Genomic DNA, 25,790 nt, shown 5'->3' on the forward strand with positions numbered 1-25,790 from the left:
GTCCAGAGGTATTTCTGCCAGCAGCCGCTGTGTTCTGAGATTGGTTTGCGTGCCTTTGGGATCATGGCCATTCAGGAGCGGAGGACCTGTTTGTGGGTGGCCACTCGGGGTCCCATTTGGGTGGGGAGCAGGGCCGGTTCTGCACCCCCACATCGTGAGATTTCCCGTGCGCCTCATCACTGCAAGTTCCTACTTCTCAGTCCAATTGATTCTGAAAGGTGGTGGTCGCCATGCTGCCGCAAAGGGGAAAAGGCAGAGCGAAAAAAAAACCTTCCCCTCCCGGGGCTGCACAGGGCCGTAGCCTAGTTCATAGTCCAGGAGCATTTCTGCCAGCAGCCACTGCGTTCAGAGATTGGTTTGTGTGCCTCTGGGATCATGGCCGTTCAGGGGCAAAGGAGCCATTCCTGAACTTTTTTTTGTATATCTGAAAATGTCGCATGGCCGCGTAAGTGGCCGCACGGTTTGGAGAAATAGTCCTGGTCCCCACATACCGGAGCCATGTTAGTAGAAGCTCAATGTCGCGGGGCCTCCAATTGGAGGAGGCGGGGAGACTGCACCTTCTCCACCTGGCAGCCCGGTGTTATTGGCCTGACCTGGGGTCCGGAGCATTCTTCGGTGCGTGGTGCCTTCTGGCCAGGATTCTTCACTGCTGAGTGCAGCAAGACGGCGCCGGGGGCGGGTTGAGGGCGTGCCTTCCAGGGTCAGGGGCGGGCTGGACGCTGGGATGGAACTTCCCAGTTCCAGTGCCCCCATGTGGTTTGGAGAAACAGTCCTGGTCCCCACATAATGGAGCCATGTTAGTAGAAGCTCAGTGTCGCCGGGATTCCATCTGGAGGAGGCGGGAAAACTTCACCTTCTCCATCTGGGGCACCCCAGTGTTATCGGCCCAGTCTGGGGTCTGGTCTTCAGTGTTCTGATGATGTCACACAAACCTATCCTGGTGATCCAGGTCCTTGGTCCCCCATACCCTCACAGCCAGGGATGCATATGCACATTTCCAAGTAAGTGGGCGGGTGGGTGTCAGGACCTGGCCCCCTGATTCTCTCAGCTCTACCCACTTACCTCCTTGTCTTGATGGGTCTGACCAAGCCCAGCACTGAGCAGATGGTTCTGTACGCATGAGGCCTCCTGGTGTCATCTCATCGTGCTCTTTAGCATACCAGGAGCTGTTTCTTCAAAGAAGAGCAATTCTCAGTCCAGATAAAGAGTGCAGAGGTTAAAGGTTTGCATGCACCCGACCAGGGTTTGATCTGATTGTTGTATATTCCCTCGAACCCTAGCAGGAGTGACCTCTGAGCACAGGGCCAAGAGTAAGCCCTGAGTACATACCAAGGGGTGTAGCTTCAAATAAATAAAAACAGTGCAGTTCTCTATCTGGAGGACAAAGTACAGGCTCTGTGCTGTGGGTGTCCACTGGCCTTGCTTCATACACTTCCTGATGTCTCCTTCCACCTTCAATACCCCCAGGGCTGATGTCGGAGCAACAATCCAGAAGTATCCCGTAAGCATTGCTGGCTGTGGCCCCCCCAAAAGTGCATTATTTATTTTGCCCATATCTGTAATTTAAGAGACTGGAAAAGCTAATACTTTCTTTATTTCTGAATGTTTTTTATTTTATTTTTAATATTTTTATCTTTATTTAATAATTTATTAAATCATTATTTCCCAGCCTGCCTCTGTGGCACTCACTTTTTCCCCTTGAAGTGCCATGTTTTATGGCGCTTATGTTTTATGGTTATTATTTAAATTATTAAATAATTTAATTATTTGATAATATTTTCTATTCTGTTCAGGGCTCATCCTGACTCCTCAGTCAAAGACCACCCCTGGCAGTGCTCGAGGGGCATGAGCCGTGCCATGAGCAAGCCAGGGCCAGCTGTATGCAAAGCAAGTAGGTGTTTTCACCCCAGGCTTACTTCCCAGGCATGAAATAGCTAATATTTTTTAACTGGTTATTGTAGAAATTCAACTGACTATGTACAACAATACAGTAGTTCAAATAAAGTTTTTAAGCTTTTAATATATCAGCATTAAAAAATGTGCAAAATAAAAAATAACTACTGAAGTTTTTTAAGACAGCTTGTAAAATAATATACAGAAAACAAGGAACATGTATGTGACGTTTCGAAGCTTAGGGATGGATGCTATGGGGCTGGAGCACAGTACAGGGTTTGAAGCACCAGCCTTGGACACAGCCAAATCTGGTTTGATCCCCGGTGTCCCAAGCACCACCAGGAGTGATCCCTGAACACAAAACCAGGCTTAGTCCCAGAGCGTCTCCAGGGATGACCCAAGCAAACAAGACCAGAAGGATGCTACAAAGCATTTATGGGACAGGGAAAGGAAGCGATTCCCAACAAGCACCTGAATATGCACAGGGTTCTTAACACCACATGCAACACAGTGGGCAGAGAAGGGAGGACGATAAAATCATAAAATTGAAATGTTCCATTTTTTTTTCAGATAGATCACATAAGCAAGCATGGCAAAATATTGCATTTCAGTGGAGATCTTTTATTACACTTATTCCATAAAATTTTCCGTATGTTCAAGATAGATCATTACAAATTTTAAAAGGCAACAATAAGATATATTTTGTCTGATGGAGGGGAAGTGGTCACTCTGGCAAGGACTGGGTGCTGAAAGGAGGTAAAATGATGTGCACAATACCCTTTCGGTAGCAGTCCCATAAAACACAGCCTTCAAGGGAAAAAAGTGAGTGCCACAGAGGCAGGCTGGGAGCGCGAGGGAAACTGGGATATTGGTGGAGGGAAATGGACACTGGTGAGATTATTGACCTCAAACTCAATCATTAATAACTTTATAACTTTGTCATTCACATTGATTTGATTTTTTATTTAATGAAAAGTAAACAAGGCAAAAAATGCGTGTGTGTTTCTGGCAGCTCATATTACTAGACTTTTTTTTTTTTGCTTTTTGGGGTCACACCTGGCGATGCACACAGGTTACTCCTGCTGTACACTCAGGAATTACTCCTGGCGGTGCTCAGGGGACCATATGGGATGCTGGGAATCGAACCCGGGTTGGCCAAGTGCAAGGCAAATACCCTACCAGCTGTGCTATTGCTCCAGCCCCAAGACTTTTTTTTTTTTTGGTGGGAGGGTCACTTAGTAATTCCTGAGTGCATGAGACAGGAGTAACCCCGAGGTGCTAGGGGGACCATATGGGATGCTAGGAATCGAACCTGGGTGCAAGGCACACGCCCCAATCATTAGTAGACATTTTATTGCAAAATAACTGCCAGAGTGCTGGTGTCGTTAAGCTTTCCTTCAGTCTTCTAATCAACTCCAACTGGCTCTGGTTAGGGGTTAGTGACCTCAGGCTGAGCACCGGTAGGCCCCAGGAAAGCCCCGGTGCTGTAGGAAGGCCGACGGGAAGGCGGGGAGCGCAAGTCAATACATTTTGCGTGCAACAGCGCCACCTACTGGTCAGTGGAGGGACCCATGCAGCCACGAGTCTGAAGAGAACACCTTAATGAATTGAGAGAATTATAATTGTCCTTTTAGGAGTTCGTGGAGCTATGCCTTCATTTCTGAAGAAGCTCTCCCAGAATTCTCCACACACGTAGGGCCTGAAGCCCTTCGATAATAATGCCTAGAGAAAGACTGGTGGGTGGGAAGCAAACGGGGTGGGGGTGGGGGATGTTGGTGGAGGTTAGTGGACACTGGCAAAAGGGGTTGGTGTTGAAACTGTATGCCTGAGACCCAACCATGAAGAGGAGGAGGGAGGAGAAGGATGGAGGAGGGAGGAGGAGGAGGAGGAGGAGGAGGAGGAGGAGGAGGAGGAGGAGGAGGAGGAGGAGGAGGAGGAGAAAATTGAAATTTTTTTTTAATTTAAATGAGATAGAAGATTAACCTACTTTTAGGTTTATTAACTTTGCTTCTTTTCACTGAAGTGAACAAGTCTTATTAAATACTAATTATATTAGCATTTAAAGAAAGAAAGGTATGGTTATTCCTAGCTTGCTAAAGGATTTAATGCATTTTCAGTAATAAACATCTAATTTATTATTGACTGTTAAAACAAAAAGAAGAGGGTAAAAATCTCCTTATACCTCTTCCTGGAAGTGGCTTTGGGGCCATGAGCTTCCCCTGAGCCCTGGAGAAGTCTCAGAAAAAGAGGCCCCTCGACCACCGAGATGTGATCCCGGGGGCCGCACGCATGTGCAGCCTCTCCGCAGCTGCACGAGTGTGAATCCAGACCCAGCAAAACCTCTTTCGGCATGGGCAACTCCTCGCAGAATGTCTCCAGCCTGAGAACTAAGCCTCGGCCCCGTGCCCGCCCTGGAGGGGAAAGGTATTTCTCTCTCTCACCTCTTTCTCTCCGGGGATGAAGGGCGCAGTGTCCGCCATATTATGACGACCACAGATTGGATTTTCAAGTCTGCAATGATCCAATATCTGGAAGAAATCTCCCTGGACTTAGTTGTTAAAGTCCTGAAATTCAAAACCGCGCGGCTGCTAGTGCGGCCGCGCGACCTCATTTGTCTTCACAGTAGGTCTGAATCTAGTGGGGTACTCCTAACAACAATAGTGAGGTTTGTGTTGAAATATTGAATTTAACCAAAGTAAACAGAAAGTAAAATGAAACTTATCAGTTACAAGGCGGCGGGTGGGGGGTGGGATGGGAGGTGTGTGTGGGTTTTTTTTTTTTTTTGGTGGTGGTATATGGGTGCTGGTGAAGGGATGGTTGTTTCAGCATTGTATAACTGAGACCTAAGCCTGAAAGCATTGTAATCTTCCACATGGTGATTTAATAAAATAAAATTTTTATTAAAAAAAAAAAGAGGCCCCCTCAAGGGCTGGAGTGACAGTACAACAGGGAGGGCACTTGCCTTGCATGCAGCCACACCAGGTTCGATCCCCAGCATCCCCGAGCACCGCCAGGAGTGATTCCTGAGTGTAGAGCCAGGAGGAACCCCTGAGCACTGCCAGGTGTGGCCCCAAAACTAACGAACTAAATTTTAAAAGGAAAAAAAGGGGGAGGGGGGCCCACTCTAAATTTCCTTCCAGAATTCCTCTGACAGGAACTACAAGGTCAATTCAACCCAGTAATGGCAGCCACACAGCCTCTCCCGACAGGCTGGCAGGAGGAGGCCGAGGTGCCTTCCATCCTACAGTCTGCACAGGTCGCAGAGGCCTCTGACCCTGGCTGTGATGGTGCTTTAGAGGCCGCCCCTTAGGAATCAATAATAATTCCTCAGACTCTGCCTCAGCACCTCAACAAGAGAGACATAAGTGCCCCAAATATGCTTAACAACGTCTATATTAACATAACTACTAACATGCCATATATTAATTCTATAATTATTACTATAATAATTATATATTAATACTCTTACAACATCATTATAGTGGCCTACCGTTTTTCATTCAATGCCTTTGCCATATTTCATTTAACTCAATCCTTCACTCAAGATTTCCGGTCAATGAATGTTTTGCTTTCGTCCAGATGGGCAAGTTGCCATCGTGCCTGTTTCCAAATGTGCCTCCTTGACACAGCAAGTGATAACTGAACAGAAGCTATAAGACCCAGTGGGCACTGGATAACGTTTTCTGTGCTGCCTCGACCCACTGAAAAACTGGAAAGAGCTCCCCTCATCCCAAGTCTCAGGCTTGCCACGGGGAGCAAATGATCTTAGCACTGACTGGGATGCGGGAAGATTTTGTGAGGCTTCTAACTGCCTCACGTCTGGTGGAGAGAGAAGGTTACAGGCAGACTCCCAGTCCCCCACATGTGTGCAGTTTTGTTGGGGAGGTCCAGCTTCCCCCTGGGACTGAAGACAGTGTGAAGAGAGCTACAGGGAAGCTCCATTCAGCCCCAGCAGGCAGCAGCATGCGCAGGAGGGCGGCTCACAGACATCTGGTAGACCTGGGGAAGCGTGAGGAGGATGGCTCGGAAGGCGGGAGAGACTTGGGGAGTGGAATAAGAGATGCAGGAGGATTAGGGGGCAAATAAATTAAAATCAAATAACATGTGGAGCCCTGAGGCTGCTGACAAGGTGCTTTGGGGTGAAACAAGTTTTTTTGAAAAAATGGGAACTAGAAACTGTCCAAGAAAGGGGTCGGACGCAAAATCACTGCTGCAAGGGGAAGATCCTCAACCCAGCGGTCCCCACCCGTGTGTGTGTGTGTGTGTGTGTGTGTGTGTGTGTGTGTGTGTGTGTAGGGGAGATGGGGGGATCCTACTGTATCTGCTTCTTTCAGAAGGGTCTTGGTGAGGTGACTTTTGAGGGCTTTCACTCAGTCCAAGTCAGCTTCATTCTGAAAGAGGCAGCTTTCAGGCAAGTGGGTCCATTTGCTACTGAGGGGTCACTCCCAACAGCCTCAGGCTGAGCCACTTCGAACCCAGTGAGCACCCAGTGAGCACGTGTCAGTACTGATAGTCACTGACTGCCAGTCAGACACCGGGATCCTTTGTTGACGGTCAACTAATGTCAATCACTGGCCGTCCATCAATGTCACCGGTGGTGTCTATCATTGTCAGACAGAGTGTGAGACTGGGAGTCAGTCACCAGTGTCCGTGTGTGGCAGTCAGTTGTCTCCTGGGCATGGTGCCCACTTACCTTTCTGCTCATTTGCCCCGCCCCTTTTGGCTTGGGTGGGGTTGAGTTGGCTTTGGGGACCACACCCAGCAATGCTCGGGACTCCCTCCTGGCTCTGTGCTCAGGGATTGCTCCCGTGTGACTCATCAGACCATAGGGAAGTGTCAGGGATCAAATCCGAGTCTGCTGCCTGCCAGGCAAGCACCACGCCCTCTGTCCTATCTCTCTGGCCCCCACCCAGCCCCTGTAGAGGCCTGTCACTCCTCCCGAGGACAGAGAGGTGACGTGGTTGCCCCCACTTGGCAGACTCAACAGAGGGAAACTTGCCAACTGGGTCAGTCCCTCATTTTCAGCTGCCCGGACTGGACGGGGCCAAGTTCCCAGATTTCCAAGAACGGCCAGACCCAGAGCTCACCCAGGACCTCTGTTCCGGAGTCAAAGGGAACCAGGTCCCCATGACACTCTCAAGAGCCACTTGGTCCCCAACAGGGCTCCCTGAATGGTCAGGCTCGCCCTTCAGTGCCCACGCCCGCTCCCTGCCAGGGTCATCCATACGTGGGCGATGGCCCTTTGAGCACAGCACTGTCCGCTACCTGCAGAGCACTGTGAGCATGCGCAGACTCAGGGCTCTCCCGCCCGAGCCGAAACAGGGTGGACAGCGGCTACTTCCCCTGCGAGACCCCAGCTCGGCTCCAAAACTAAACGCCCTCGTGAGTATTTCTCTGCCCCCTTTATTTCTCCCCCTCCCTGAGCCCCGCAGCCAGCCCGGGGTCTTCAGCGGGGAGCTCACGTCCCAGTGTGACCCTCTGCATGCCCTGCAGGAGAGCGGACCCCGCATCTCCAGGCTGGGTCTTGCCCCGCTGGAAGGGGAGTGTCCTGCGGGAGAGCTGGCAGGAGACTCGTGCCCGCTGAGAGGACAAACCAGGGCCCCGATTCCCGAACTCCACCACCCCCACCTCTGACATCTGCAGGCAAGGGTCACGTTAGGGGACTTTGTGGACCCCCGCGGTCACGCAGGGGGGGGGTCACACTGAGGACCCTGCGTTTGGCAGAAAGCTCTGTTGTCACCACTTTAAATTTCTTGGTCCCTTTTGAACCAGGGGGGACTGTGTGTTTATGGCACACAGGACCCCACAAACTGTACACCTGGCTCCAAGCATCCTCTTGTAGGAAGCTGGATTTCTGTGATCCCAGTGAATTTCCTGCTACAACACCCCTGTGCTTGTCCCCTGGAGAGGGATATTTTCCCTGAGTGGCCAGGAGCTGTCCCCACACCAGTGAGGCACAGCTGGCTCCTCATCACCCCCTCTGAGTTCTCCGGCAGGCTGTAATGCAAAAATCAAAACGCAACAAACAAAATGGGAATCAACCTGATGCGAAGGGAGAGCTGGCAAGGAAATGACCTGCAGCTGGACACGGGAGCGGGGAGAGTTTATTTGTGGCGTGCGGTCACAGCAAGAGGACCTGGGGCCTCCTTCACTGGCCCAGGTTTTATGTCACCAAGACATACCACGACTCTGGAAAAGATTCCAAAGGGCATTATGCTTGAAACTCTGTTTTTCCACTCAAACGTGTGTGTGCCTGTTTTAACCACAGCGAACCAATTAAAATAGCTTTACAGCTTACTGAAACTCAAACTGGTCCTCAAAAGGATTAAACACTTATACCTGGGAAGCCACGCAGCTCACCCACACCAACGGCTTTGACAGACAAAAGCAGCTCTAACATAAGGCTTGTCTGGTTAAAGACAAACAGAAACCAGGAAGAAGCAATTTACCTAGAATAAGAATGTGATGGCATTCTTTAGAACGGAGGTCCCCAAATAATAAGGTACAATTGTGGGGGGGGGGAGGTGTCCGTTTGCTCTTTAGAAAAGATAATTGAGTGGTTGGAGCGATAGCACAGCGGGTAAGGTGTTTGCCAGCATCCCATATGGTCCCCTGAGCACCGCCAGGAGTTAATTCCTGAGTGCAGAGCCAGGAGTAATCCCTGAGCATTGCTGGGTGTGACCCCCCCAAAAAAAAAGAGTGATCCCTGAGCACAAAGCCAGCAGAAAGCACTGGACACAGTCAGGTGTGACCCCCAAAACAAAAAACAGTTAGGGAGGGAGAGAGGAGAGGGACAGAGAGAGAGAGAAAGAGAGAGAGAGAGAGAGAGAGAGAGAGAGAGAGAGAGAGAGAGAGAGAGAGAGAGAGCCGAAGCCTTGCTAAGAAACTGGTCCAAGGCTAGGGAAGGGTCACTCAAAGTACTGGGCACATGTTTTGCAACTATAAAGTTCAAGTGCCGTCCCCAGCACCACCCAGGTAGCCAAAAGTAGGTCCTAAACGCCCAGGATGAGACCCCCCCCAAAAAAAAAAAACTAAAGGAAAAAACCCATCTGGTTCAAAGGGAAACCGGGATCCCTAGGAAGCCCCCATCTCCGAGCCCCCAGTGACTGCACGAGCAGGATTCGGAGGGCTGGAGAGGGTTTGCCGTCCCCCCGCTGTGCTAATAACACACGCAGCACTTAACACACGAAGAGGCCGCCACAGACCTTTAAAAAATAATATGTGACTAATACCCAAGGACAGTAGAAATATGGGCCAAGAGGATTGGTCCACAGTTGGAAGCCTGCCTCAAGTGCTCAGGGAGACGCCAGTCGGGATAGAGAAGGGACCATTATGGCAGTGATAGTTGGAAATGATCACTCTGGATGTGCTGAAAGTAGCTAAAGGCACAAACATGATAACCTCGTAGTATCTGTGTTGCAAACCATAATGCCCAAAAGGAGAGAGGGAGAGACAGAGACAGAGACAGAGAGACAGAGAGAGGTGTCTGCTATAGAGGCAGCCTGGGGGCATGGGGGTAGCTGAGGGAAACGGGGGTCACTGGTGGTGGGAAATGTACACAGGTGGAGGGATGGGTGTTGGAAAATTGTATCACTGAAGTCCAATCATGAACAGCTTAAAGGTCACTTAATATAAAAATTAAAAATAGGGGCTGGAGCAATAGCACAGCGGGTAGGGCATTTGCCTTGCACGTGGCCCACCCGGGTTCGATTCCCAGCATCCCATATGGTCCCCTGAGTACCGCCAGGAGTAATTCCTGAGTGCAGAACCAGGAGTAACCCCTGTGCATTGCCGGGTGTGACCCAAAAAGGAAAAAAATTAAAAAGAAAAAGAAGCCCCCACAGTGCTGACCAGTCTGTGGGACTCTCCCCAAAGGCAGAACCACCGCAGCCCCTCAGGAACATGTCAGCCAAGACTCACGGGCTGGACTCAGAGTGAAAAAGGTTGGGGCCGGGACCCCCCCACCCCACTCACACGGGTGGCAGGGTCCATGCTCGGGCAGCTCTGTGGCAGTGTCTGTCCCCCCACCCCGAAGGTGGCCGGAGAGAGTAGTGGCAGCCAGTGACAACCATCTTCCACAGCAGAGGCACAGTGTACACGGTGTGATAGGCACATATGCATGAACTGTATACGAGGTGTTGTGATACTTGCACGAGGATGCATACACAGTGTGTGGTTGCAATACTTGTACGTGGTGTGATTTGTGCTTCACATTTGTGTGCTGCGTGTCTAGGTGTGTGGGCTGTGATACCGGCGGGTGGCACACGATGAGAGGAGGTGAAGGTCACAGTCCCTGGGGACAGTTCACCACCTGCCACACCGCCAGCACAGCCACACACTTTCAAAACAGTAAGTAGAGCCCACGGGTGAAGGCTGAAACCCGGGGTTCCCTTCCTGAGGTTGCCAGGCAACAAGCCCTCCAAGCGCCTAGTGAAAGCTCCATGTGATGCAATGAAATTCCAGGCCACTTGGCAAACTCTGGTCCCTGGTCCCAGGACATTGGTGACCCCAAGGTGCAGTGGATTCTGCAGGTAGGGCGAGATTCGTTCTTTGCCTGATTGTGCGGGGGTGCTCCGAGAGCTCCTGTTCTGCTCCCGCGTGGCCCCCAAGTGCAGGTGACCACGACAGTACCGGGTTGTTCCTGCATGAAACGTCTCGCCGTCTTGAAACAGCCGCGTTCATCCCGCGCGGGCGGGTCTCCTGAGCGTCGTGAGAGTCGGCACGTGCTCCACGGACACCCCAGAGAGTGAGGAACCCGGCTTCCCTGATGGTCCTCAAAGAAAAGTGGCGTCACGACGGGCGCCGGGTGGCAAGGTTGGCACTTGGTTCCCGGAAGACCAGGCTGCTCAGGGCTCGCCCGCGGGCGGGCCAGCCCTTGGGAGTCGCTGGATGAGGACGACAAGGCTGGGGACGTCGCTGAGGGCGGGGGACAGAGCCATGGCTCGGTCCACCTGCTGCGGCGGGAAGACTCTGCAGAGCGCAGCGCGCGCCTGGGCGCGTGCGTCCACCTCGAGGGCACCGTCCCCGCAGCTCGCTTCGGTCCAGGCCGCCTTGTCCGGGAATCCATCTGCGCCCTCCGACGGAGCCCACGGACGGGCCGGCGGCCTGCGCTGGGGGGCTGCGTCGACCTTGCTGCCCCCAGCCCCGGGCTGCAGCGGGAGGGACGGGCGGGAGCTGCTGCAGAGGCGGGGGACGGTGGAGCGCGCAACTAGCGCGCCGTCGGGGCACCGGGCGTCGAGCCCGCAGCCGGGACCTGGACGGGGCGGCGGGTCGTCGCTGAAGGCCAGAGCTCGGGAGAGGCGGCTCTCGAGGGCCGCCACGTCGGGCGCACCCCGGGGTGGGGGCAGGCCGGGGGGTAGGCCGGGGGGCAGGCTGGGGGCGCCCCTGGGCCGCGCCTCCTCGGCGCCCGCACCCCGCCAGGCCCGCGTTTGCGCGCGCAGCTCGTCCGCCACCGCCAGCTGCGCGCGCTGCGGCCTCTCGGGGTGGTAGAACTTGCACTTGATGCCGTAGGTGCATTTCTTACCTGCGGCGGGGGAGAGGGCGCGGGGTGAGCGCTCTGCCTGCGGCCACCGGTCTCTGCCCGCCCGCCCCCCCACACCCAGACTAACTATCAGGATTGGGCAAGGCGTGGTGGGGTGTCCTGGGGCGCAGGGGGGATGGATGGACCCGGGGCAGCAGCCCTGGTGCGGGGCGCTCGCAGTGAGTCCAGCGTTGCCCGGCCACAGCGGGTGGGTGCCGGCGGGGGCTCCCTGGCACCGCGTCTTCAGCCTTGCTTTTCCAAGGGACTAAGGGACAGCACCACGCTACAGCGAGGACCGGGAGCACGCTGCTCCGGACGCTTATCGCTTATCGCGCGTCCAGTGCTGCCTCAGTTTCCACCGCTGGCCACATCCCTGAGCCCTCTCCTCACAGGCTATGCTAAGGGAGGTAACCAGATAACCTCGCCAAACTCCGGCACCTCGGAAAGGAGGCGGGGGCCACCACCAGAGTGGAGCTGGCCCTGAATATCCGCTGAGGCTTTACTCGAACACCCCAGACCCGGAAAACCGCCCAGACTGGACCTGAAGGAAATGAAACGTTGTCAAAGTAGAAACCAAAAGCACTTTTCTCACAGGGTCTGAGATAGAAGCTTCCCTTCTGTTTTGCTTGCTGCGTGTGTGTGTGTGTGTGTGTGTGTGTGTGTGTGTGTGTGTGTGTGTGTGTGTGTGTGCATGTGTGTCGGGGCGGGGGGTGGGGGGAGCTCCGAATTAACTCCTGGCTCTGTAATCAGGGATCACTCCTGGCAGAGTTCAGCAGACCGTATGTGATGCCAGGGATCAACTCTGGGACGCCTCCGCTGTACTGAGCTCTCTCGGGCTCAGAATCCTTCACTGTCATGGATAGTAGTGTGGTCCCTGTCCCCGTGTAGGGGCCGGGACAGAACCCAGATACAGGGTGCCCGGTGAGAGGCCTGAGAAAGCGGAGCTTGAGTGTGCAAACCTCCCAGTTTGGGGAACCAAGTAAAGGGGTCCTGTGTGCTTGCAGTGTGAGGGGGGGCGCAGGGGAAGGTGGGTGGGCAGGGGCAGGGGGCAACTTCAGTTTCCGGAAGTCAGGGTCCCCTGTCAAGTTGGGGACGCCAGTTACTGTGAGGGCGGAAGCCACTGCCGAGAGCTTGCTTCTTCCCAGGGACACCCGCGACCACTCACCGTAGGGGCAGTGCTGCCAGGACGGCTCAGGGGGCTTCGGCTTCCGGCTCAGGAAATTGCTCAAGGTGGGGCCCCTGCGGCCCAGGGGGTCATCGGGAGGCATGAACCTGGAAAACAGGCCTAGGGGTCAGGGGGCTGCGGGGGCAATAGGGACAAAACTGTAACTGGGTGGGGGAGGGTGTCAGTGGCACTGCAGTGTCTGAGCTCATTATCCAGAGCTCTGCCCTGCAACACACACACACACACACCACATACCACACACCACACACACCACACACAAGACACACACCACACACACCACACACAACACACACAACACACATACCACACACACCACACACAACACACACACCACACACAACACACACAACACACACAACACACACACCACACACACCACACATACCACACGCACCACACACAACACACATACCACATACACCACACACAACACACACACCACACACACCACACACCACATATACCACACACACCACACACACACCACGCAAACACACCCCACACACTATACAACCACGCACACATCACATACACCACACACCAGACACACCACACACCACACTCACCACACACCACACTCACCACACACATACCACATATACCATACACACAAACACACCACACATTCCACACTCATACCACACATACCACACACACACCACACACACACACACCACCACCACCACCACCACCACACACACAGGATTGTGAGCATGGGGGGACATACATGGAAGTGGTCAGGGGCTATTTCTGGCTCTGTGCTCAGCGTTAGGGAATCAGAAACTTGCCTGGCCGGACACAAGGCAAGCGCCTTCACCTCCGTTCTAGCTCCCAGGCCCTGTCAGGCCTGGCCAAGCGTCTCCCCCTGCTCACGACCCAGCCAGAGCCGCCGCTCTCCCTGCAGAGTTGAAGCAGCTTCGCAGAATCATCTGCGAGCACTTAATTTTTTTTTAATTAAAGCACTGTGATTTACAAAGTTGTTCACGGTTGAGTTTTAGATATTGCAGCGCCCATCCCACCACCAGGCCAACTTCCCTCCCTCAGTGTTCCCACACTCCCTGCCCTCCCCTGGCCCAGCCTGCCCTCCTGACTGGCGCCTTTCTCGGCCTCTTAAAACGACAGGTTCCAGGCCAGACTGCAGCAGACAGACAGGGTGTGCCTGCCTTGCATGCAGCCAACCGGGGCTCAGTCCCGGGCTTCTCATAGGGTCTCTGGGCCACGCCAGGAGTGGTCCCAGAGCACCACTGGGTGTGGCCCCAAAACCAAACAAAAATGCAGGTTCCAGGTCAGAGATGTGTCCCTGTGGCCTTGCATATGTGAGGTCCGGAGTTTGATTCCAAGTACAAAATTTTTAGTACAGCAGGTAGAGCATTTGCCTTGCATACACACGACCAACCCGGGTTCGATCCCCGGCATCCCATATGGTCCCCCAAGCACCACCAGGAGTAACTCCGGAGTTCAGAGCCAAGAGTAATCCCTGAGCATTGCCAAGTTTGCCACCCCCCAAAGAAAAAAAAAGAAATTTTTTTTATGCAAGCTCTGACTGCAGAGGGTCATGCCAGGGGTGATTTTTGGCAGATCCTGGCATAGGGCCGCTGTCCTCACCCTGGGCAGGGCAGGCCTTGTCCCTGGTGGCCCGAGACGTTCGAGAAATCCTCCTGATTTGTGGCACTCAAGGGGCCAAGCCCTGAGCCATCAGCAGGCCAGAGGCATCCTTGAGAAGTGGACCTCACGGGGGGCTTTCTGGAACCTTCTGCTGTAACTGGCCAGATTCCCCTGAGCTGTCCAGAGGGAGCTGCTGGCCTTGAGTTTGCAGAAATGACCCCAGAGGCTGCTGTGCCTCATGCCTGGGGCCGAGGTGGAAGCTGCAGCCCCCGGGCTGGGAAGCAGGAGGAACCAGAACAGGACAGCAAGCTCCTGCCACAGGCGCCAGAGTCCTCACGACCAGGAGGGCCGCGGGGGGCGACGGGTGGAGCTCAGGGCCTCAAACATGCGAGGCATTTGCACCACCCTGGTCGGAAATTCTCTGTCAAAAATTCATTAAAATTTTTTAATTTCTTGGGGCTGGAGTGATAGCACAGCGGGTAGGGCGTTTGCCTTGCACACGGCTGACCCAGGTTCGATTCCCAGCATCCCATATGGTCTCCTGAGCACCACCAGGAGTGATTCCTGAGTGCAGAGCCAGGAGTCAGCCCCAAGAATCGCCGGGTGTGACCCAAAAAGCAATATATATATATATATATATATATATATATATATATATATATATATATATATACACATATACATATATATACATATATATATGTATATATATTTATTTATTTATAATTTCTTGGTTGGGTTGGAGCAATAGCACAGCAGTAAGGCGTTTGTTTGCCTTGCACTCGGCCAACCCATGTTCGATTCCTCCGCCCTTCTCGGAGAGCCCGGCAAGCTACCGAGAGTATCGCGCCCGCACGGCAGAGCCTGGCAAGCTACCCGTGGTGTAATCACAATGAGAGATGTTACTGGTGCCTGCTCGAGCAAATCGATGAGCAACGGGATGACAGTAACAGTGACGGTGAATTTCTTGGTAAAGGGATATATCTAACAACCTTTCAGTTTCCGTATTGCAAAGCATAAGGGCCAACAGGGGAGAGAGACAGAGAAACAGACAGAGACAGAGAGACAGAGAGAGAGGAAAAGTATCTGCCACCGAGGCAGGCAGAGGGGAAAGGAGGCAGCAGAGGGAAATAGGAGACATCGGGGATGGGAAATATACGATGGTGAAGGGATAGGTGTTGGAACATTATACAACTGAAACCCAATCACGAACAACTTTGTAACTTTTTTTTTCTTTTGGGTCACACCCTTCGATGCTCAGGGCTGACTCCTGGCTTTGCACTCAGGAATCATTCCTGGCAGTGCTCGGGGAACCAAATGGGATGCTGGGAATCGAACCTGGGTCAGCCACATGCAAGGCAAACGCCCTACTGGCTGTGCTATTGCTCCAGCCCCTGTAACTTTATATCTCACTGTGATTCAGTTAAAAGAAAAAATCAATGTTTTAAATTTTCGGGGCCGGAGCGATAGCACAGCGGGTAGGGCGTTTGCCGTGCACGCGGCCGACCCGGGTTCGATCCCCGGCATCCCATATGGTCCCCCAAGCACCGCCAGGAGTAGTTCCTGAGTGCAAAGCCAGGAGTAACCCCTGAGCATCGCTGGGTGTGACCCAAAAAGCAAAAAAAAAAAAAAAGTTTTAAATTTTAAGTTCTTTGATTTCTTTTAATTCATTTTATTTTGTTTATTTATTTTTTAATAGGGAATAAAAACCCGCACCTAGAGGTACTCAGGGGACCACAAACAGTGCCAGGATTTGAACTAGGGTCAGCCCTGTGCAAGTAAAATACCTTAACCCCTGTACTCTCTCGGGCCCAGCTCTTCTCAATACAAATAGAAATGAAACAATAAAAGAGTAAAAATATATAAGCATTTTAAAGAGAATTACTGAGCTATGTTTGTAATGCAAATGTACTTAGGGAGTATGTAAAATAATCATTTTAACAAAAATAACAGGCATTTAAAATTTAATACTAACTGTGGGGAAAGGGTCCATTGTGTAAAACATAGTTTATCTTTGGATTCAATGTTTATCTTTGGCTTTACAAAGTAGATTGTATTTTCAATGTTTTCTACATAATATGGTAAAATATAGAATAAATCAGCAGACCTGGCAAGCTACCCGTGGTGTATTCGATATGCCGAAAACAGTAACAACTCTCACAATGGAGATGTTACTGGTGCCCGCTTGAGCAAATCGATGAGCAATGGGATGACAGTGATACAGTGATAGGACCATTGCAACGCATTGGTAAAATGGGTAAATTTTCTGGAAAAAAAAATTCACACAGCAAGACCCTAATTCAAATTCTGGCATCACCTATGGTCGCACAAGCCCTCCAGGAGTGAGCCCTGAGCACAGAGCCAGGAGTCAGCCCTGAGCACAGAGCCAGGAGTGAACCCTGAGCACAGAGCCAGGAGTCAGCCCTGAGCATTACCTAGATGAGGCCCAAGTTCTCTTCCCTCCCCCTAAAATAAAATTTAAAACTAGGCCTGCGGTGTGGTTTTGTGATACAGCACCTGCCTTGCCTATGTGAGGCCGTAAATTCAATCCCCACGTTGCAAGATTTAAAAAAAAATAAAAGAGGGCTGGAGTGATAGCACAGCCGGTAGGGCGTTTGCCTTGCATGCGGCCAATCCGGGTTCGAATGCCAGCATCCATATGGTCCCCTGAGCGCAGCCAGGATGATTCCTGAGTGCATGAGCCAGGAGTGACCCCTGTGCATCGCCGGGTGTGACCCAAAAAGCAATAAATAAATAAATAAATATTTTAAAAATAAAAGATATTTTTACTATAGCCAAGCAAATCCGTGGCAGCCCGAGCTCATGCTCGGCTCCAAGCACGTGTGAGCGAGACGTGGGCAAGCAGGCAGAAAGGCTGGAGCCAGCGGCGGCGACAGAACCGTCCAGCCCGCGGGGACCCGGGTAGTCCAGCGGTGGGGTGGGGCGCTTGCCTTGCACGCGGCAGACCCACGTTCCGTCCCCGGCATCCCAGACGGTCCCCACAGCACTGCCCGGAGTGAGTCCTGGGTCTCTGCTTCCTGACCACAGCCTCACGCCAGGCCCTGACCCTGACCCTGACCCTGACCCTGACCCTCCCTCCCGTGCCAGGTCGCCCCCCGCCACCGCCCCCCAACTGTACCGGTCATTGACGAAGGAGAACATGAGCAGTCGCTGCTCGATGAACCACTTCCACTCGGGGTTCTCGCTCTGCAGGTCTCGGTAGTTGTCGTTGGAGACGATGACCCCGTCCTGCTCGTAGGCCACCTTCACGATGTAGCGGTCATCGTAGCAGACCACGCGCTTGCCGTTGACCTTGCGGGACGGGGTGTACACCAGCACCCCCTGCCTCTCCAGCTCCTCCAACACGTGCTGCTCTGGGGGGTGGGGGGGAGCGCAGGCAGGGGACATGGCATGAAGCGGCTGGTCCCGGCCGCCCTACCCCCGCAGGACCCTCCTGAAGCACGAGTGGACACAGCGTCCTCGCGGCCCCGGCTGCGGAAATTCCCGCCACTGTCAGCAGAGGGCGCTCGGGAGACGCTAGCAGCGCCCCAGGGGAAGAGGACCTTTGGCTTCCTGATGTAATAATTTATAACAGATCAGATACAACAATTTTCACATAAAAATTAATTTTTTTACACTTACTGGTTTTAATATTGGAACTTTGTTCTCTAATCAGTTTCAACTTTAGAACTGTACCAATAGTTGTGGCTTTTGTCTACATTAAAATAAATTTTTTTCTGCTCTGATCTTTCTTTTTAAATTTTTTTTATTTTTATAAAGTTGTTCACAATAATTTATCACATTCACTATTCCGACACCAATTCCACCACCGTGGCACCTTCCCTCCACCGTTATTTCGAATTTCACCCCCACCACCCAAGCCTGCCCCAAGGGCTGATCCTAAATAATTTATTTTGTATTGCTTGTTATGACTAATCCGCTAAAAATGATCCAGAAAGATTACTAAAATGTTGTTACAGGTTGAGTGATCCTTGTGTGCTAATTTTAGCAAAATAAATTTTTTAAAAATTGAAGTGGGCTTGGGGGACTGGAGAGATGGCACAGCAGACAGGGCACTTGCCTTGCATGTAGCCTGCCCGGGATTTGATCCCATATGGTTCCCTGAGCCCGCCAGGAGTGATTCCTGAGTGCAGAGCCAGACGGAAGCCCTGAGCTGGGTGTGGCCCAAAACAAACAAAGAACAGCAACAACAAAAGAAAGAAAAGTGAGTCTAGGCAAGAAATGAACTTGGAGGTTGGTTAATCTTAGGCAGCAGTGGGAGGGAAGCAGAATGAGTGGAGAAGGCTGAGGCAAAAATGAGCAATTTTCCCTGGAGAAGTCCTAGCACTGAGGGCAAAGGTGATGGCCTGGGCAACACCTTCGTCCCGTCCCTGCCCCCACAAGGAAAGTAAAGACGGATCAAAGACACCGGTGATTCCCAAGTCACATACATCATCATCCCTGAGGCACCAGAGTGGGCAGCCTTGCCTTCCGGGAAAGTTCTGGATGGAGAGCAAATCCTCTAGCATAGAGAAATGCATCCAACCAGCCGCATTTGTTTGGTGAACGTGTATAGGATTGGGAGGGCACACCCGGTGGTGCTCAGTGGTTACTCCAGCTCTCCACTCAGAAATTACTCCTGGCAGTGCTCAGGGGACCGTATGAGATGCTGGGGATAGAACCTGGGTCAGCTGCGTGCAAGGCAAGCGCCCAGTCCGCTGTGCTGTCGTTCTGGCCCCAGCCTATGTAGTTCTTGATACACAGCTGGCTTGGGCTTACCAAAAAGACAGACTTAGAGTTGGGGGCTGTGAATGTCCTAAACACCACCACATTGGCTAAGGGAGTTTCACCACTGTGTGAACAACAACAAAAGAGCCTCAGGTCTTTGGAGAAGACCCTAGACACAGAAATAGAGAGAAACAAACCAGGGGAACCGACCTCAGCCCCCTCCCCACTCCCAAAAACTAAAACTTAAGAGAACCTTTGAAAACTCTGTTTGTACAGAAATAGTCACAATGTGGCATCCAAAGGAGAAAAAATGGCATTTCGTTTGAAAAACAAGAGCTCAACGTATCAAGATCCCCAGCTTAGCCCTGCCTTCATCCATCTGGCTCACCTAATGCCACCACAAGCTAAACCCTGTTTATTCAAACCAGGCTCTGGTATAGCAGCTTTAAGCACCGTCACCTACATAAGAATTAAAGAACTGCAAGGATCTCGGCCCCCCTTCACTTTAATGACAGGGTTCTTGGTAAATGCATGCCTGAATACATGCCTCCTTCAGACCCTCCATCCTACCAAGTGCAGGATGCAAAGTGCTAAAAGTTGTAAGATGGGGCCAGATCGATAGTATACAGCTGGTAGGACGTTTGCTTTGCACACAACCCACCTGGGTTCAATCCTCAACATCCCATAGGGTCCCCTGAGCACTGCTAGGACTGATTCCTGAATGGAGAGCCAGGAGTAACCCTTAAGCACTGACAACTATGGCCCAAAACAAAAATTAATTAAAGTTAGGGGGGGCTGGAGCGACAGTACAGTGGGTAGGGTGTTTGCCTTGCACGCGGCCAACCCGGGTTCAATTCCCGGCATCCCCTATGGTCCCCCAGCACTGCCAGAAGTGATTCCTGAAAGCAGAGCCAGGAGTAACCCCTGAGCATTGCCTGATGTGACCCAAAAAGCAAAATAAATAAATAAATAAATAAATAAATAAATAAATAAATAAAGTTATAAGACTATGCTTTGGGGGGTTTGATTATTCTCCGGAGAGATAAGGTCATCTGTTCATTCAGCATCTACTCTGGAGGCGCCAGCAGGGGCCAAGTGTGAGGTGAGATGCAGGAAGCATGGTCAGTCGCTGGCCTATGTCCTCAGGGCACTGAAGGTCCCCCCACACCCCTCTTTGCTCCCCACCAACACCACCAACCCCCTCCACAGGCGGCTCATTGTGGGGGGCTGAGCCTCACAGCAGAGGGGTTTGACCTGGAGCACACGTCTGGCCCAGCTTACCTCTAATAGGACTGTCAGATCTCGGGGGTCCTCTCCTCCAGGAGGGGACGAAAACTTTGATGTAAGTGTGTCCTCGTTCCCTGAACCAGTCCACGGCCAGCTGGATCCCCCGGCAGGAGAAGGCTTCCTTATTCCCGTGGCTACAAGGGGGAAACAAAGACTCTTTCAAGACACAGAAGGGATCCAAAGGTGCGGATTGCCCTGGGAATGGAGGGGTCACTGCTTCATCCATGAGAGGGATGCCCGCAGACCCATGGGTATTTTTTAAAAATCTCTGCATGAGCTGTTAGAAAAGATGAATCAGGCTGGAGCGATTGTACAGCGGTTAGGGCGTTTGCCTTGCACGTGGTCGACCCAGGTATCCCATATGGTCCTCCGAGCACCGCCAGGAGTAATTCCTGAGTGCAGAGCCAGGAGTAACCCTGTGCATCACCAGGTGTGACCCCCCCCCAAAAAAAAAAGAAGAAGAAAATATTAAATCATGAAATTTGCATATAAGTGGATGAACATGGAGAATATCATGCTAAGTGAAGTGAGTCAAAAAGAGGGACAGACATAGAATGACTGCACTCATTTGTGGAATATAAAGTAACATAATAGGAAACTAACACTTAAGGTCAGTGGAGGTAAGGGCCAGGAGAATTGCTCCACAGCTTGGAAGCCTGCGTCGTGAGCTGGGGGGAAAGGCAGCTGGAATAAAGAGACCACTAGGTAAATGATGGCTGGAGGGCTCGCTTGGGATAGGAGATATGTGCTGAAAGTAGACTATGGACCAGACATGATGGCCGCTTAGTACCTGTATTGCAAATTATAACATCCAAAAGGAGAGAGAGAATAAGAGGGAATGTGCCTGCCACAGAGGCAGGGGGTGGGAAGGGGTGGGGGTGGCTGGAGGGATACTGGGAACATTGTTGGTGAATGGGCACTGGTGGAGGGATGGGTACTTGAACATTGTATGACTGAAATGTAATCACAAAAGTTTGTAAGTCTATACCTATCTCACAGTGAATCATTAAAATATATTTTTTTTTAAATTTTCAAGAACTGAATGCTGTAGGTGGGTAATGGGATACACATGTTAACCTTATGGTAGCTTCAGCCATAATGATCCAAGGGGTGGGAGAGAGAGAGAGAGAGAGAGAGAGAGAGAGAGTCTGCAGCAGAGGCAGACTGGGGATGGGAGTGAAAAGAGGGAAATTGGGGGCATTGGTGGTGGGCAATGTACACTGGTAAAGGGACAGGTGTTGGAACACTGTATGACTGAAACCCAATCAGACAACTTTGTGACTGCTTATCTCACAGTGATTTAATTTTTAAAAAATTAATAAAAATTAAAAAATAAGTTTTTAGTTATTTGCACAGTAAGCAAAAACATCCCAGACTTGGGGCTGAAGAGACAGTACCACGGGGAGAGCGTTTGCCTTGCACACAGCCAACCTAGGTTCAAACTCCCAGCACTGCCTATGTTCCCCCGAGCACCGCCAGAGTGATCACTGAGCACAGAGCCAGGAGTGCAGGAGTGGGCCTGAGCACAGGTGGATATGACCCCAAAGCAAACAAAAACAGCCAACTCCCAGGGTCCGTGATAGATGTGGTGAGTAGCAGAGCGATGGGGGTGGGCGGGGAGAGTCACGGGGAGAGGGTCGGTTGGGTGGCCGTGGCACTGTGCTGGAAGTCGGGCAGGGGACAGTGAGTTTGGTGGACACGGAGAGGTACTAAGCTGCACCCCTGAGGCTCCGTAGTGCTGGAAATCAATGAAAGAGAAAACTCTCTGCACAAACTATATGCCCATCACACACACACACACACACACACACACACACACACACACACACACACACAGAGCTGGTGACAAATACGTGCGGGCCTCAGCGTCCCAGGGATGTGTCTTCCCAGAATGACACGCCAGGACCTCAAACGCCCGCAGAAGCGCCACCTCAGACGGGTGAGGGTCACCCTGAAAGAGGTCACCAGGGGGACCGGGGTGCCCTGAGTCCGGGCTCCTCCGTGCCTGTGCCCACTTATCCCACCAAGCGCACGTCGGTGGGGGGTGTTGGCGGTGGTAGTGCTGGCACGGCTGGTGTTGGCATCCGTGATGGGGTCGGTGCTGAGCTGGCACCGCCAAGGCGTGCGCCCGGGTCCTGAGCCGCAGAGTCTTCCTATTGGCCGAGAGGGCAGGCGCGGGCTGGGGCGAAGTTCTGGGCACAGGGAGGCGTGGGCAGGAGCTTCCCCTTCCCGCCCCACAGGCCGGTTTGGAGACTGACAACAAGCCCTTGCGTTGGCCAGACCCAGAGCCGGGCGGTGAGCTGCAGGTGCAAGGCGTGCGTGCGCAGCTCTGCCCCTCTCCCTGGAAAGGAGTTTCCCAAGACCCCAAGACCCGGGGAGCAGCCTGGAGGGGGCGGGTCTGACCTGGGGGGGCCCTCCCGGAAAGAACAGGCATTGCGGGGGTGCGGCTAGCTGAGACACTGCCAGGAGCCACCCCAGCCACAGCGCTGGGCCCAGGGGGCCCGAGGGGCAGAGCAGAGCTGAAACCCCCCAATAACTGGACAGAACAGCGGCAAAGAGAGAGGGGCTGCGCTGAGGACAGGGTGACACAGCCTGCCGGGAGGAGGTGCTGGCGGGAAGGAGGGAGCACGCAGGGAGGGGGAGCACCCGGGGAGGAGAGAGCACCCAGAGAGGGGAGAGCACACAGGGAGGAGGAAGTGTGCTCAGTTCCAGTAAAGAGCATGGAATTTCCACCAAACCTTACTCAGTACCACTCTCCTAGGGAGTCTGTGACCGCTCTCTCCTCAGTGCTCTGTGTGCCCACCTTCTCCTCTCCTGGGTACTCTGCCCACTCTCCTAGGTACTCTTGCCCACTTTCTCTTAGGTACTCTTCAGCTCTCCTAGGTACTCTGTGTCCTCCCTCTCTCTCTCTCTCCTAGGTACTCTGCCCACTCTCCTAGGTACTCTTGCCCACTTTCTCTTAGGTACTCTTCAGCTCTCCTAGATACTCTGTGTCCTCCCTCTCTCTCTCCTAGGTACTCTGCCGCTCTCCTAGGTACTCTGCCCACTCTCCTAGGTACTCTGCCCACTCTCCTAGATACTCTCTGGCTCTCCTAGGTACTCTGTGCCGGCTCTCCTAGATACTCCGTGTCCTCCCTCTCCTAGGTACTCTGCCCACTCTCCTAGGTACTCTCTGGCTCTCCTAGATACTCCGTGTCCTCCCTCTCCTAGGTACTCTGCGTTTACTCTCTCCTAGGTACTCTGTGCCAGCTCCCCTAGGCACTGCCGGCCCGTTCTCCTTAGTAATCTGTGCAGCCTCCAGCTGCCTTCTAGGCTGACCATGATTCTTTGTGCTGGGGCCTCCCAAACAGTGCTCACGAGGCCTGGCCGGTCCGCCTGGGCAGTGGCTGGATGCCCAATCAGTGGTTGGCCGACTCTCAGGCCTGCAATATTTCGGGGTGGGGTGGCGGCTGTCCCGGGGTCTTTTGAGCTACAGTCTCGCCTCTTCTAAGGAGGCTTATACCAACGTGAGGGTGAGGAGGAGCCTCAGAGAGGTTAGACGACTGGCTTTGGGCCACATTCTCGAGACGAAGCAGGACTCTCAACCCCACTCTCTGGGCCCCAAAGCGCCTCGGCGCAGAGCCCCTCGCACCCAGGCCTTACCTCATGGCCACGTTGCTGCCGTCAATCACGATGGGTCGCAGGGAGCTGGCAGGGCCTCCTCTGTCCTCGTCCAGGTCGGCCCCCAGCCTGAGGGGGGCGCAGGCCGGGGCCCCGCAGCCTCTGGGCACCAGGCGGGGCACGTCGCTGGCCTCGGGGACCCGGGGCCGGCTGCCTGTCTGGATCAGCTCCTGCAAGACGTCGTTGACCAGGGCGTCCTGGCCCAGCTTGTCCAGCACCCGGACCACGTCATGGCTGCCATAGCCCAGCTTCCTGAAGAACTCCATCTTGCTGGAACGTTCCATGCTGTGCCAACTCGTCCCCCAGCTGCCCCCTGGCAGCGCCCGCAGGCATAGGCTGTAAGAAAAGGCCCATCCATGAGGCGAGGGCAGCAGCCGCAGAGGACGAGGGGTGAGTGTCCCTGCCACCTCCGCCATGATTTAGCACCACTCATCACACAACGTTCCAGCATCTCGTCCTCCACCCGAGGGCCCCCTTCTCTCCATCACTGTCTGGAGGCCTCTCCCATCCACCCGGCCCCCACCCGCCCTTGGTAAGCCCAGTTCTGTTGGCCAGTTTCCAAATTCTGTTGCCAGAGTTACTGCCTTACTGTGTTTCTTGATGTCACACATATGAGAAAGATCATCCTGTGTCTGTCCATCTCCTCTGACTGCCTCCACCTGGCATATTCTAGTTCTATCCCCACAGAAGCAAATCGCAAGATTTTGTCTCTTTTTTGTTGTTGTTTGTTCATTTGGCTCACACCCAGAAATGCTCAGGGATTACTCCTGGCCCTGCACTCAGGAATTACTTCTGGTGGAGCTGGGGACCATATGGGATGCCGGGGATCGAACCTGGGTCAACCACATGCAAGGCAAATGCCCTACCCACTGTACTATCATGCCAGCCCCCCATGATTTTGTCTTAGAGCCACGTTATGTCCCAGTGAGTCTATGCACCATAGTTTCTTCATCCAGTCATCTGTTCTTGGACGCTTGGGTTGTTTCCAGGTTTGGGCTATTAGGAATAGTGCTGCAGCTACATGAAATTAAGAAGCTTCTGCACCACAAAAGAAATGATGCCTAAAATAAAAAGAATACCCCACAGAATGGGAGAAAATATTTGCCCACCACTCATCTGACAAGAGTCTGATATCCAAGCTGTATAAAGTACTTGTAAAACTTAACAAGAGGAAAGGAATTAACCAAAATTGAGAAAGAGATGAACAGAAATATCCTCAACGGAAGCATAAAGATGATCAATAGGTATAAGGAAAGAATGCACTGCATCACCTATCAAAGAAATGCAAATTAAAACAATAAGGTGTCACTTCATACCAGTAAGATACCTGCATCAAAGAAACAAAAAAAAATCAGTGCTGGTGTGGATGTGGGGAAAAGGAACCTTCATCCATTGTTTGCAGGAGTGTCAACTTGTCCAAAATTCTTGGAAAAATAATATGTAGTCTTCTTAAAAAATGAGAATTGAAGGGCCAGAGAGAGAGAACTATAGGTAAGGGACTTACCTTGCATAGAGATAACCCAAGTTCTATCCCCAGCACCACATAGGGCCCCCTGAGGACCACTAGCACTGATCCTGGGCACAGAGTCAGGAAGAAGCCCTGAGCACCTCCAGGTGTAGTCCAAAAACCAAAACTAAAACAAACCGAAAAACTCATCTGACCTAGCAATTTCACTTCTTGGCCTCTACCGCAAGGACCCAAAAACACGGTTTCAAAAAGACATTTGTGCTTGTGTGTTGGTAGCAGCACTTTCCCCCTGGGAATTTACGGTGACTCAGTTGCATGATTTTCCTGCGCTCTCTGAGACCTGCACCCCACATCACCTGACCATAAGGTTCCACCAGCCAGAGACATGGCAGGTTCTGAGCGGGCCACACAGCACAAGAGAAAATGGCCCACCGGTGCTAGAA

At 52.5% G+C, this 25,790-nt stretch overlaps 1 protein-coding gene across 1 annotated transcript; it reads right to left on the reverse strand.

Annotated features, from left to right (window-relative positions):
* Positions 1 to 10,739: 10,739 nt before the first annotated feature.
* Positions 10,740 to 24,163, reverse strand: ZC3H12D (zinc finger CCCH-type containing 12D). The gene is made up of 5 exons (XM_055136744.1): positions 23,862 to 24,163; positions 20,214 to 20,353; positions 17,344 to 17,578; positions 12,579 to 12,685; positions 10,740 to 11,416 (listed from the first exon to the last, which is right to left on the reverse strand). The coding sequence occupies exons 1-5, from the start codon at positions 24,161 to 24,163 to the stop codon at positions 10,740 to 10,742; spliced, it is 1,461 nt and encodes a 486-aa protein (XP_054992719.1).
* Positions 24,164 to 25,790: the final 1,627 nt, after the last annotated feature.

Source organism: Sorex araneus, chromosome 4 (assembly GCF_027595985.1).
Source record: "Sorex araneus isolate mSorAra2 chromosome 4, mSorAra2.pri, whole genome shotgun sequence".
NCBI classification, from domain to species: domain Eukaryota; kingdom Metazoa; phylum Chordata; class Mammalia; order Eulipotyphla; family Soricidae; genus Sorex; species Sorex araneus.